At 42.4% G+C, this 14,867-nt stretch overlaps 1 protein-coding gene across 4 annotated transcripts in view; it reads right to left on the reverse strand.

The window, feature by feature from the left end:
- LOC109909157 (roundabout homolog 2) overlaps nucleotides 1-14,867 on the reverse strand; it is a 60,252-nt gene that overhangs the window by 20,263 nt on the left and 25,122 nt on the right. For all 4 annotated transcript variants that reach the window (XM_031795683.1, XM_020508118.2, XM_020508116.2 and 1 more), the window contains exons 3-9: nucleotides 9,002-9,159; nucleotides 8,481-8,601; nucleotides 8,233-8,371; nucleotides 5,545-5,672; nucleotides 3,638-3,762; nucleotides 2,330-2,501; nucleotides 270-475 (exon numbers count right to left, since the gene is read on the reverse strand). In XM_031795683.1, the coding sequence (XP_031651543.1) occupies nucleotides 270-475; nucleotides 2,330-2,501; nucleotides 3,638-3,762; nucleotides 5,545-5,672; nucleotides 8,233-8,371; nucleotides 8,481-8,601; nucleotides 9,002-9,159 (1,049 nt within the window). The remainder of the gene's footprint in view (nucleotides 1-269; nucleotides 476-2,329; nucleotides 2,502-3,637; nucleotides 3,763-5,544; nucleotides 5,673-8,232; nucleotides 8,372-8,480; nucleotides 8,602-9,001; nucleotides 9,160-14,867) is intronic.

Raw genomic sequence — 14,867 nt, forward strand, 5'->3', positions numbered from 1 at the left:
CACTGCATAGGCAGGTAATCGCGCCAGAGAGGTCGGTTTGAAATTCAGTTTCACCTTGATTTCAGAGTGGTACAGAGTGGCAGAGTGGCACTTATAATGGAGGAGAACATAACATTTGTTGGTTGCCCTCTGGTTTTGGAAAAAGTAAAAATGTAACAATGATGGATGGCAGGCATTTCTGTACAGCCGTGCGATACTAATTTATTAATGAGGATCAGAAGACAACCAGATCACAGCCATATTTTTATTCCATGACATCATACACGTACCTCAACATTAGTGATCTGCAGTGTCCCGTTCTCCATCAGGGTCATGCGGGGGTCATCCCCCACAATCCTCTCCCCGTCCTTTTCCCACATGATCCTTAGTGAGGGTCCACCAATCGCATGACACTGCAACTGGGCAATGGACCCCAGACCCAACGTCTGATTGGCTGGGCCTTGACGGATGATTGGTGGAACACGTTCTGAAGGACCTATGGGTGAGAGGGAAGAACAGACAGGATATTATGTCAGTGGGTCCTGTCACACACACTAATGTCCACTTTATTTGACAGTGTTTATGTAGAGCTGTCGAAGGCTATCTTCCCATCCATATACAGGTATGTTTGTTGTAATATCAATATACAGTGCCTTGTGAAAGTATTCGGCCCCCTTGAACTTTGCGACCTTTTGCCACATTTCAGGCTTCAAACATAAAGATATAAAACTGTATTTTTTTTGTGAAGAATCAACAACAAGTGGGACACAATCATGAAGTGGAACGACATTTATTGGATATTTCAAACTTTTTTAACAAATCAAAAACGGAAAAATTGGGCGTGCAAAATTATTCAGCCCCCTTAAGTTAATACTTTGTAGCGCCACCTTTTGCTGCGATTACAGCTGTAAGTCGCTTGGGGTATGTCTCTATCAGTTTTGCACATCGAGAGACTGACATTTTTTCCCATTCCTCCTTGCAAAACAGCTCGAGCTCAGTGAGGTTGGATGGAGAGCATTTGTGAACAGTAGTTTTCAGTTCTTTCCACAGATTCTCGATTGGATTCAGGTCTGGACTTTGACTTGGCCATTCTAACACCTGGATATGTTTATTTTTGAACCATTCCATTGTAGATTTTGCTTTATGTTTTGGATCATTGTCTTGTTGGAAGACAAATCTCCGTCCCAGTCTCAGGTCTTTTGCAGACTCCATCAGGTTTTCTTCCAGAATGGTCCTGTATTTGGCTCCATCCATCTTCCCATCAATTTTAACCATCTTCCCTGTCCCTGCTGAAGAAAAGCAGGCCCAAACCATGATGCTGCCACCACCATGTTTGACAGTGGGGATGATGTGTTCAGGGTGATGAGCTGTGTTGCTTTTACGCCAAACATAACGTTTTGCATTGTTGCCAAAAAGTTCAATTTTGGTTTCATCTGACCAGAGCACCTTCTTCCACATGTTTGGTGTGTCTCCCAGGTGGCTCGTGGCAAACTTTAAACGACACTTTTTATGGATATCTTTAAGAAATTGCTTTCTTCTTGCCACTCTTCCATAAAGGCCAGATTTGTGCAATATACGACTGATTGTTGTCCTATGGACAGAGTCTCCCACCTCAGCTGTAGATCTCTGCAGTTCATCCAGAGTGATCATGGGCCTCTTGGCTGCATCTCTGATCAGTCTTCTCCTTGTATGAGCTGAAAGTTTAGAGGGACGGCAAGGTCTTGGTAGTTTTGCAGTGGTCTGATACTCCTTCCATTTCAATATTATCGCTTGCACAGTGCTCCTTGGGATGATTAAAGCTTGGGAAATCTTTTTGTATCCAAATCCGGCTTTAAACTTCTTCACAACAGTATCTCGGACCTGCCTGGTGTGTTCCTTGTTCTTCATGATGCTCTCTGCACTTTTAACAGACCTCTGAGAATATCACAGTGCAGGTGCATTTATACGGAGACTTGATTACACACAGGTGGATTGTATTTATCATCATTAGTCATTTAGGTCAACATTGGATCATTCAGAGATCCTCACTGAACTTCTGGAGAGAGTTTGCTGCACTGAAAGTAAAGGGGCTGAATAATTTTGCACACCCAACTTTTCAGTTTTTGATTTGTTAAAAAAGTTTGAAATATCCAATAAATATCGTTCCACTTCATGATTGTGTCCCACTTGTTGTTGATTCTTCAAACAAATACAGTTTTATATCTTTATGTTTGAAGCCTGAAATGTGGCAAAAGGTCGCAAAGTTCAAGGGGGCCGAATACTTTCGCAAGGCACTATTTTTGCTGGGCTCTTCTCCCAGTACCATATGCCCTTCCTCGTCCCAAAGTAAACCCCTCCATCCCTCACTCACCCCCTTCCACCTCCAGCAGGGCTTTGGTCAGGACACTTCCTGCTACACTGATGGCCTGGCAGATATAATACCCAGAATCCTCCAGGTGCACGTCGGTGATGGACAGCTCACCACTCATGGAAACAGAGTAGCGACCGGACTGGGAGAGGGGCTGGCCAGGAAACAACAGCATCTACACACACACACACACACACAGAAAAACTTGCATCTTAGCTAGTGATGAATCAGAGAGATGGTGTATCCAGTCATTATATGGCCATCACTTTTCCAACAGAATAGCAGGAGAACTACAGAATTTTGGTTTGGTCTGTTGGCTTGATGTGAGCTGACAGATGCTTTACACACAGCCAGAGTGATGAGAGGGGGAGATGGGCATGAATAGGGGGAAGGGACAGCCTTCCATTTCATTCCTCTAAGAGGCTTAGACTGAGTGAGAGGACCAGGGCTATAAGGTCACAAGATAATCCCAAAAGTACAGCAAACCGCTTCACAAACAGGGGACCAGGCACATCAACTATCAAATAGACTGGAACACATTTAAACTTATTCAGAGAGCCTCATGCCAACTTCCCCCTGCCTGGCGGATCTGAGGGTTAACTCCTCTATGTTCTCTACTAGAACCATCTAGACTAAGTGATCTTGATTGTTCCCCCGCTGTTATCAGAATGTTATCATTAGGTATTTATAGTAAGTTATAATGATAGAAGGTTTTAAACAGTGTTTCTGTGCCTATTTCCCAAGGAGGCAGCTCCTCTCCCAGATGATGTAGCTCATCTGAGTCACTCCCCTCATCTACCCTTCCTCCCCCTCTCTTCATCTGTCTGCAGGTAACAGTGACTTCCTCGCCAACGCATTTCCTGTGATTCCTTCCAACACCTATTGGTTGTCGCCTCTCACAGCCAAATACAAACGAGCTCCCTCCCTCATTTCACCTCGGCCAACGTCTCTTTAAGAGCACGGGCAATCCAAAAGAAATGTGTGAAAAGCATTGTTTATTATCGAACAATTCCCCTGAGAGAAATCTGAGAGAAATCAAATGAGTGCCCACCAAACAAACATGGTGAGAAAACTATTTGTATGCTGCTGATCAAAATAAGGCTAAAACAAATCAAAACCCTACTTAAATGTGACATAACATCATTACTTTGTTGATCAGTTTAAAGTGCCATTTATCTATGACAATGTATGTTGTAGTTTCTACAGTACATAGTTGGAATTTTATTAGTCATTTTTTTAAATGTTTTATTTCGGAAGTAGTCTTTCTTGACCATTCACTTCCTGTTTGTCAGGAAGTGCCATAATTTTTACCTGGCTTCCTTCTTTCTTCCAGAAGATGGCAGGTGAGGGGTTTCCTCTGGTGCCACAGCGGAAGGTGACACTGCACCCCTGAGCGGAGATCTGGTCCTGGGGTTTAATGGTGATCTGTGGGGGCACTGGAGAGTAGAGCAGAGACACTCGGTTAGAAGATTCAGATTTTAGGCTTTAAATTATAGCGTTTAAATTCAGTTTTCTCCTGCCTCCCCACCATAATCAATACCTACTATGTAATTCCAGAACAGTATTTATTCAACATTTAGCATATAGAACTACCATTTTTACTCCATGATTTGACGGCTGTCTTTAACTCTCTTTAACCCTCTGCCAGTTGATATGGTTTCCCTTTCTGATTAATCTGCCTTCTCTTTCACATTATCGAGTGAAGACATTGATGCCCATCTTTTATACTGAGACGAGTCATAATCTAATTCCAATCTTAAACTATTGTGATGGTATTTGTGGGTTTACTTTGGAGTGATATCAGTGGAAATGAACTGGCAGTCAGGTTGTGTTGTGGCCACAGCTTGCTTCTGATCCCACCACATCCTGTCTTCCTATAGACTTCGACTGCACAATGACAGCATTGACTCCAATTCCATAGATTCTGAGCTCTCCTGCTGTTTGCTCTCCTCAGCAGGCTTCTTCCCTGTCTTCATACACACAACACACACACACGGGATCAGGCTAAATCCTCAAGGGAACTGAGTCATCTGTGTCGTGTCTTGATTTTCACTCTGAGGGAGAACACAGCAGATCTTCCCACATCAGAGATGGAGCACGCACACACAGCCACAGAGAGAGACTGACTTCACTACACTAACATGACTAACCAGCCAGCAGGGGGGATGTAACTATGACAGGGAACCGTGTAGAGAAACCATGTTACTAAACATTGGTTTATGTTCACTTCAAATAGAGTCATGATCAGAGTGAACATGTATTGGCAGTTCTGTTACCTTTAATATTTAGATTTTTTTTTTTTACAATATAAATGAATAGTGGTATTTTTCCATTGGAATAATTTTGCATTCAGCAATCATGGGTTTCTGTGGTAACAAACAAAGTGAATATCTGAACTTTGTGACCTCATATCTCAACACACTTCTTTAATAAGAGAACAGCAGATGTGTTTGTTGGATACCAAGCCTTAATCTGGCACACATTAAGTCACTGTGTCAGAGTACAGGCTTACTTACTACAATGCCTGAGTGCTGCAACAGGCCAGTAGACTAGAATCCTGACCATGCAGTAAGTCATGTTTACAGGCTCTTTTAAACCATTAGGTGCTGATGATACTGAATGCATTAAATATTATAACCCCCCTAGCTTTTAAAATGTATTTGAAAAAAATCTACAAACAAAGTCAGAATGGTGTGGGGGAAATACAACGGAATGAGATGGCTGACTACAGTAAAATGAAAACATGACATCTACTACATAGTCAATGAAACACGGAACAGAAGGAAGGGAAGGCATTGTTTGAAGAGGTAGGGTTTAGATTTCATCAGGACTGACAAAAGCAATGGAGGATGAAGTCAACCCTGCTGCCCACTCAGCCAACACACACACACACACTTCTTATTAATAGTGGTCCTGCTTTTTGGCAGTGTGTTAAACTGCACCATCTCCCAAACAGCTGTCAGATGGAGTAATCTATACGGTTTAGCATAAGCTTCTGTCAGTGGAGTTGAAGAGAAGAAAGCCCACCACAAATACATTGATATGACAACACGTATTCCAACACACACGGATGGATGGGCAGAGCTTTGACAACTCTAAATGTCCACTGTCAAATGAAGTGGACATAACAGTTTGTGACCGTACTGTACAGTATGAGAAGGGTGAGAACACATATCAGTGTGTGTGATTGAGTGAGAGAGAGAATCTTTGTTTCTTACCATGAACCTCTAGCGTGGCTGAAGCCTCTGTCTTGCCCACGCTGTTCTCAGACATACAGGTGTAAGTTCCCCCGTCCTCTCCTCTCACCCTAGTCAGACGTAGGCTGTTGTCACTGTGGATCTCAAACCTGGAACAGAGACACACAGAGTCAAAAGTATTTTCACAAATCTAACCATCGAGACAGAAAGACCAGGCCCATGTCAGAATACCCATACTTCCGTTCCAAATAGTAGGAATTTTAGGTATGCGAAAATAGAACGTTTTATAGTATGTGAAATTTCGAGACTCAAGTAAGCTTTAGAATGCCAGGACATTATACTCATTTTGGGTTTTCATCTAGTAGAATTCAATGCACACTTTTAAAGAAGAGAATCGTCATTCCAGACTCACGTGTGATAATCAGTTAATAATGAGATAAGGAACGCACACTGTACTCAAATGAACGAATGGAGGGAATCATCGCAATTGTGCATTAGACGACACATTCTCAGTAGGATGAGCCCAGTAAGATGATATTTGTTGCTTACTGCATTTGTTTTGTATGTTCTAAATGGTATGTAGTACGATTAGTACACAGTATGTAGTTTTAGTAAGTAGTAGGCAAGACAGATTTTGGAGACGGACCAGGTGTGAGAAGCACTGCCTTGAACTATGTAAAAGTGACCTTGAATGTACCTGACCCTCTGACCAATCAAAATGTAACTGTATGAAGTAATCTGAAACTGTAGATAAAAAAAACAATTAAATACAGAAAGGATGAGTCAACCCTATAACTTAGGGTTGACTCAGAGAGAGATTTACAAGTCAACTGTATTAGGGTCAAATAGCCAATCAGAATGGGCAGAGTGAGTCACTTCCGCCACCATGAGACCACCTTAGAGTAATTAAAGTATTTTTATTTTCTTACCCACCCACCGCCCCTCCCCATAGTTACAGCATAATCATAATAATATAAATATTTATATTTTGTCCCCCAGATGATCTTTCAACTGCATAGTCAAGTAGTAGCGTCACATGTTAACATCTTCAATTCATGCATTTGTATTGGCTGAGGGAAGGGAAGGCATGAATAAATGAGTAAATACTGTAGCTGTGCTTTCTTGGTCACATACATAATCCCATATGTATCCCTGGTGAATGAGCTTCCCTAATTCTGTCAGTCTGTCTGTACCTCCAGCACTGCATCAATCAATGTCATATACTTTAAACCCATATGCATCCCCAGGGCCATGCACAGACCTTTCAGAGGACATGTGCTCAAAATGACCCACCACTTAAAAAAACGTTACTTTTATAATTCATATCTTGAAATTATACCGAATGCCTCTGTAGCAAAAAAAGAAGCATAGCCCTATTTATTTCTGCAACACACTTGCTCATCACAAATTGTATGCAAGCTAGTTACAGTGCTTCCTAAACACATGATTTACATTGTCCCTTTCCAAAATCCACCAAGGAATGTGCTTTGTCGACACAGACAGTCTTCCCGCCGAAACTCGATTTGATTTTGATTAGATTTCTCTAACACGTCCTAAAAGTGAATACTGGGACATATTTCTAATATAAGAATGTGGGGAATGGTCAGTGGTGATCTAAAGAATCATCATGTCATATGGGTTGCTATTTTGTAATGCTGTTAAAAAGGTTTAAGGAAATACTGTAACTTGAAAAGTATACACACTACAGGTATGAAGTCTCCATCCTTAACGTTCTATATGAAATATGGAACATTATTTTTTTGTCAAGATAGGAATGTGATTTTAGGAGCCATAGGATAATCTATCTCCTATAAACTGTGCATAGTAGGTAGCTACTCCCAGAGTGAGGTCAAAGAGCGTGTCAGCCTGATGGGGCCATCCCTTTCGGCCAGAGTGCATAAAATAATTGGTGGAGAAATTAACATTAGACCAGAAATGCGTGGAGCGGTGAACTTCAGCACGAGGTGGAGAAAATAAACTCACCTCCCAGACCAGAGAGGCTTGTAGAGCTGCAGCTCACGTCCAGAGTGGTTTGAACCTTGAATATCAACACGGCGAAGAGCTCACCTTCCAGACAATCACTGGTACGGCTAATTAGCTGTTCAAGGTCAAATATCTAGAAAAGTGAATTTAAGTGGGACCACCCTACTACTACAGAGTCTGGACTGCCTGTGTTGCTGCTGCCCTGACATACATGTGCAACTCCCGACTGAAGAACAGGTGGAGTTGGGTCAGAGGGTCGTTGATGCAGCCTCTCCTCTCTACATCTTTCTGCCTCTCTCTGCTATGTGTATCAGCCAACCAGAGCGAATATTATTGATGGAGGCTAAATCAAGTGTTAATCAAATGTTGAAATTTAAACTAGGGGGGTGGCAAACTTGATGACGCCACAACGAATTGTGGGTAGTGGGCTCCGAACAACAATGACACAATATTTATACAACGAATTAATTTTGCGGAAGATTATACCACCACCAAAAAGGGCACTTCGGAGACTGGAAGAGGAAAAGGGCATGAGCTCTGCACAGGTATCTGTGCACATGCCTGTGCATTCCTGGTGAATGGTCTTTCCTAATTTTGTCAGTCTGTACCTCCAGCACTCCATCAATCAATGTGTCACTGAGTGTTTTGTCTATCTCTTCAGATGTCAATCAATCAATCAGTTTATTTTCTATTAGTGAGTGGACCTGTCCGTCAATGTGTCCTCACCTCCCACGGGGGAGCTCCCCCTCCTCTCGACGCCAGCGTATCGTGGGGGCGGGGTCTCCATGTACCTCACACAGGAAATCAACGGTTTCTTCCTCCATCACCACCTGGTTCACCGGCCTCCGTATCAGCACAGGACGCTCTACATAGAGAGACCCAGAGTTACACACATGAAGACAGCGTAATGCGCACACACACGCACACATACACACAAGCACACATGCACACACACACAGGTGTGAGAGACTCACCATACACCACCAACTCAGCAGGGTCACTGTCCCTCTCTCCCACCATGTTGGTGCCCACACACACATACATGCCAGCATCACTCTTCCTGGTGTAGGAGATAATCAGCTTGCCCCCACGCATCTGAAAAACAAGACAGTGATGACAGGTCATCATATCACTCCATGTATTAGCCTTTGGGCTTTTCAGAGGAGAGGCAGTACTTCCACCATCTGACATCAGCACTTCAAATGGATGTATAATTTATGATTCCACCTTCCTCAGCATGTATCATTAAGGATTCCACCATCATCAGCATGCATCATTAATTATATTAATGGCCTTTGAGACAGTTTGGGTTGACTTGGGACTTAACTGCACTGAGCTCAGTGAGGTTTGGTTGGAACTTGAGTGGGTTGGAACTCTAGTGTATGCAAACTCTAGAGGGTTTTACTTCTAACTCTAATGAGCTTGATGCTGAAACTAAGGGGTCATAGTTCAGGGGTCAGACAGTGCCGTGAAAAACTGTATAGGTGAGACTCACAGAGATGCGGTCATCCTTGCTGCTGACGCGGGCATTGTTTCTCTTCCAGGAGACGGTGGGCTCAGGGTGACCGCGGGGGGGAACACACTCCAGGACCGCTGGCTCACCGGCTGCCACCACCACATCACTGGGGGCCTGGCGGAAGTCATCCCTCAGGACTGGGAAGAGGAGAGCATAGACATGGTTTAGTCTATCTATTTGACCTGGTAGGTAAACACATTTGGAAAAATACACAGAGTCAAACTATATAGCAGATTGTTTTTATCTATTAATTTAGTACCTTTATACGTCCATTAAAATAACATCAAATTGATCAGAAATACAGTGTAGACATTGTTAATATTGTAAATGACTGTTGTAGCTGGAAACTGCTGATTTTTTATGGAATATCTACATAGGCGTACAGAGGCCCATTATCAGCAACCAATCACTCCTGTGTTCCAATGGCACGTTGTGTTAGCTAATCCAAGTTTATCACTTTAAAAGGCTAATTGATCATTAGAAAATTATCTTTTACAATTTTGAAATTATGTTAGCACAGCTGAAAACTGTTGTTCTGATTAAAGAAGCCAGTTTGAGCTGGTCTGTGAAGTAGTACACAGTGTTGTATGAGATCTTCAGTTTCTTGGCAATTTCTCACATGGAATAGCCTTAATTTTTCAGAACAAGAATAGACTGATGAGTTTCAGAAGAAAGTTCTTAGTTTCTGGCCATGTTGAGCCTGTAATCAAACCCTCAAATGTTGATGCTCCAGATACTCAACAAGTCTAAAGAAGGCCAGTTGTATTGCTTCTTTAATCAGAACAACAGCTTTCAGCTGTGCTAACATAATTTCAAAAGGGTTTTCTAATAATTAGCCTTTTAAAATTATAAACTTGGATTAGCTAACACAACGTGCCATTGGAACACAGGAGTGATGGTTGCTGATAATGGGCCTCTGTACGCCTATGTAGATATTCCATTGAAAATCAGCCGTTTCCAGCTACAATAGTCATTTACAATATTAACAATGTCTACACTGTATTTCTGATCAATTTGATGTTATTTTAAATGGATAAAAAATTTGCTTTTCTTTCAAAAACAAGGACATTTCTAAGTGACCCTAAACTTTTTAATGGTAGTGTATGTTATTGAGAATATGTTGTCTTTCAAATGCAAACTATATGAGATATATACATCAGAATTGGAGTACACATCCATCTCCAATGCGCTATTCTGTCAATGTCATCACAAGAGTAATCTCAAATATTGTCCTTGTAATCAATTTGAGCATATTTTATATGTAGAGTTTCTGTTTGAAGGTTAGACGAGAGGAAAACAAGCTGATTGGGTGAAAGCAGTACATTGTGTTTTGTGCTTGTACATGACTGTTCAAATCCCTGGCAACTTCCTTGTTGTGCAGTGTTGTGATGTTTCCTGTGCCGCATCCTAGTCTGCAGTCTCTACTGTCAGAGTGGATGAATAATGCACATCTCTCAGTCCAACACAGAGTAAACAAATACAAGCACATTAATAATTTAACCTGTCAGAGGGAAAAATGGCATCACACATTAATGCAATGCTTCTGCCTCACACTGGAAACTATGCTAACTCACATCTCTGCACTACAAATCTGACAGTGACACAACGACGACAGAACTAAAAAAAGGGGACATGATCTTTATGTCACTGTCACACAGTGAGTTTAGCAGCCTTTTCTCTGCAAAGGAAGACCGGATGAGAGGCTTGACTTGGCAGCAACCTTTGTCATTAAATCCCAGCAATGATTGACAGAGGAAAGAAACTGTATGTGCTCTGATGCCTGGCCGAGACCTCAAGAAACCTGTGCAGCACTACTATTCCAGTGTTGAAAATGCACACACACAATCTGAGGGTCTGCAGGTGACCCTCCCTATGTACCTTTTCCTCCTTGACCAACACACACTACTCCAGAATAACATATCTTCTTATACCTTTATAAATATCTTAGGTTGGCATTTTACAAAGTAAACAATCAGACCAAGACCATCTACCTGCCTGTCAAACTATCCATCTGTTAGCACGGTAATGCATCAACACCCAATCAAATAAATTAGGACTGCAAATATGCTGTGAATTAGTCCAATCTCAAACATCAGTTAATTTATACTAAACACATTAGTGAACTCATCACCTGTCTGTCAACTGGACGTCTCTCCAGCTAAACCACACTACCCCCATCACTTATCCCCTGACGTGTGTTTGACAGATCCCTCATCAACACAGCAGCTACCTGTGTCTTTTAAAATGGCATTTATATTCACAACTACAGTGACTGACTGACTACCATCTCATTTAGTTTATCACAGCCATCTAGAGCATAGAGACTTTCTCTCCTCTATCTTGAGTTGTAAAGGCTGCAATTATCTTGGGAAACGTGTTGCTATGAATATTCCAATCTCTGAGAAGCAGACAAATGGTGGCTGAGCCGTCGCTGAGCCGGCTGCGTTTCAGATCCGCTGTCATGATTGAAGTGGTCATCTGTCGATCTGTCTGCTCAACCTCCCCCCTCTCGCCAGCCCCCCAATATGAGACAATCTGTCTCACACTCTCTGGCTGCCTGAAGTCGCTGCCTGTTCAAATGCAGCAGTATCTCTACTTTTGATCATTTGGAGGCATTTTTTCTGTATTATAATGAAGCACATTTAATTCCTCAGCTGAGACTGGACTTTGTCATTGACGTGACATTTAAACTTTTAGAAAAGTCGATTTCTGTTTCCTATTTGTTTCAAAAGTAAAGGCTTGTTCAGAACATTAAAAAGCTTGTCAGAATTCCTCATCACATCCAACTGGAGTTTTTTCTGTCTCAGATTGTAATATATCCACCTCATCTGAATCTAAGATACACAAGGCCTATCAGCTCATCCAAATAGTAGCAGTTGCACCCCTACAGTCTGGGGTGAGTTAAGTACATAGGCAGGGGGGCAGTTTAAGGGAACATTTACAGGCACGCGCTGCCTGAACATCTGTCCCTTCAGGGGTATAACGGAACCCCCTGAGCTCCCGTCCCCAAAACCCAACAAAGGAGATGCAATTAAAGAACCCCCTTTAGACAATTGATGGATGAGCTATTACCTGACAAAGCACACACCCTTCCCCTCCCAACAGTCTGTTCAGTAGTCCCCACTCAGCTGGCTGCTTGTTTGAAAAGCTTCAGAGAGCTGAGGGCTAATTGAAAGTGGTGAATTATTTTTAGAGATCCGTCTGTAAAGGGCCGGTGTGGAGACGAGACCAGGAGCACAGACACCATCACTACCCAGCCATGTCGAGGGAACTGAAGAGAAGACATGGTTATAGATCCAATGAGCTAATCCACACACACAAAAACTTCTCCACTCTCATCCACACATTCAACCACAGAAGTCCCAGAATGTGGGCCATTTGAGGGCTTGAAACAAGTGTCAGAGAGCGGAAAGTAGCCTCAGATAATTTCCCCCCAACTCTGTGCAGTGTGAGCAGCCAAGAGCAACTCTTTGAAGCTGTTGGAAGTTAATACGATCCCTCCTGCTCCCAGGCTTTAAAGGCTGACATGCTAAAAGTCGTTTCACAGAATTCACACACTGTTATATTTTTATGAAATGATGATGGCACCACAAGAACCTCTGATATTCTCACACAGACAGATGGCCAGGGGACTTCCTGAAGTAACGTCCAAAGCACAGTCTTTGTACCAGACGTGACTCACACTGTGATTCCCAATGGTGGTGAGTAAGTACCAGGACATCCTGAATCTGAACTATCCCAACCTCACCTTACTGTGACAGGAGTGGAGAAGAGGGCACCTAAGGTCCTGGCCTGGGGATAAATAAAGCCCATATTCACCTACCTCCTGCAATTTCTTTAGCTCAGCTTAAACAATGTTGTTAAATGACTAACCATTATGCTCTATGGTAATAATAATAATTGTTACATTTACATTTTAAACATTTAGCAGACACTTATCCAGAGCAAACTACATTGAGTGCATACATTTTCATACTTTACTGTTACTGCTACATTCCTATTCTGGGACAGTGCCATTTATTTTCATAATTGTAATGCTTCAGGGATATACAGATTAAGAGATTAAGAATATCCTCAGAATATTCAGCACTGTATTTTTAAGTGACATTAATCTCAATATTTAGCATTTAGCAAAAGTGCAGCTTTAGTGCAGTCGTAGTGGCCATCTGTTAATGTTTTGAAGTGGGGAGATGGGAGAGTAGTCATGGCAATAATAGGCTGCTTTGCATCGTGTGGCCCTTGTCATTCAGTTCACTATGGACACCACTAGACTAAACATCAGTCAGTGATCAGATTCACTGAACATTCTCAAGGCAGGATGGAGTAGGGTTGACAGGATTGGGGAGGAGTGTAGGGAGAAGTTGAGGATGGAGGGGGCACTCTAAAGGTGACGTGGGGGACAGGGTTGAGAGGTTGGGCAGAGTTGTTGGAGGGACAGGTTGACTTCAATTGGGATGAATCTTGCCCTTGAGACAGAGCTGAGCGATATCCGCTAGATGAGCCAGCTGCAAAGTCAAAATTGTCTATATTGTAAAAATGCATGAAAAGAAAAATTTGATTTTTGTTCTTAATTTGTTAGAGTTAGGAATTAGATGTGGTGTGGTTAAGGTTAAAATATGATTTTATGACTGTGGCTGTGCCAGCTAGTGACCACTCTGCAGAACAAGATTTATGACGAAAAACCACTAACCAGAGGACATAGTGGCAAGATGTGTACAGCAGCGCAAGGCAGCTCCCGCTCAGCCCAGTCAGAGCTCTTCTCTGTCCTGGCACCCTCCTCCCCTTTCCTACTAGCACTGACTTTGCTAATAACATATTTATTGAGGGAAAATGTATCTGCTACGAATGTGATATGTAGTCGTCTTACCTAGCCATCTTGAGATAAACACACAAATTGTAAGTCGCTCTGGATAAGAGCGTCTGCTAATTTACTAAAATGTCAATGTAGATGGAGATGTATATGGGATGGGAGCCTGGCAGGCAAGTGAAAGTGTTCTAGCTGAGAGCAGGTCCTAGAGTAAAGTGACCTGATGGTCAGTCATTGTTCTTTTGTCTCAGTACAGTAGGAGTACACCCATTAGAGGTGGTCTAATCCTATCTCTCTGCTACTGCCGTGTCATGGCTAATAGAGCCAGTGGGCGCCTGTCGAGAGGAGGGATTGATTTAATCCAGCCATTGTCTGTGTTTACTGAGGTTAAAGAGGGACTCAGGCAGTGCCAGGTCTCCTGAGCCTGTTGTGTTTCAATGGTTGGACGAGTGGTCAACTCATGCCTACAAATTCACCCTTAGGCACTTGTTAAAGCCAACTTGATTATTCAAAATCTCTAACCCTTTATGTAAATGATTATGACAAGAAAAAATGTGTAACGTATTGTAGTAACAATAAAGAGAGTTTAAATGAACAGTTTGGCCACTGCGATATCTGTCCATACAGAAAACATCTCTCCTGTATTTCTTCTTCAGGGTTTAAAGAAGAGACCAGTGGCAGAGTTGTAGTGTAGAAGAGGCCAAGAAACAAGCTGCAGTCCAAAATGTCAGTCCTTCATAATCCTCCCATCAGGAGAAAGAGAGACATCTGGCCCTAAAGCCTTTCAAGCAAGTTTGATTTTTTATTTGTCCTACTTTATTTGAATCCAGCTCAAAGAACGCGGCTGTTTGCTCCCTCAGACAGACATTCACATTCATGGCTTTGAAATAGATACCGCTTTCCTCTTCTTCTTACATAAAGGCTAACCGACAGAGCAGAACACTGCTATTTCTGGGAGGAATATGTGAATGGATTCATACACAATATCTCATTATCTAGGCGCTTCAACAGCCCTGCTATTCAGCTGGTCGCTTACAG

This window comes from Oncorhynchus kisutch, linkage group LG18 (assembly GCF_002021735.2).
Source record: "Oncorhynchus kisutch isolate 150728-3 linkage group LG18, Okis_V2, whole genome shotgun sequence".
Classification (NCBI taxonomy): Eukaryota; Metazoa; Chordata; class Actinopteri; order Salmoniformes; family Salmonidae; genus Oncorhynchus; species Oncorhynchus kisutch.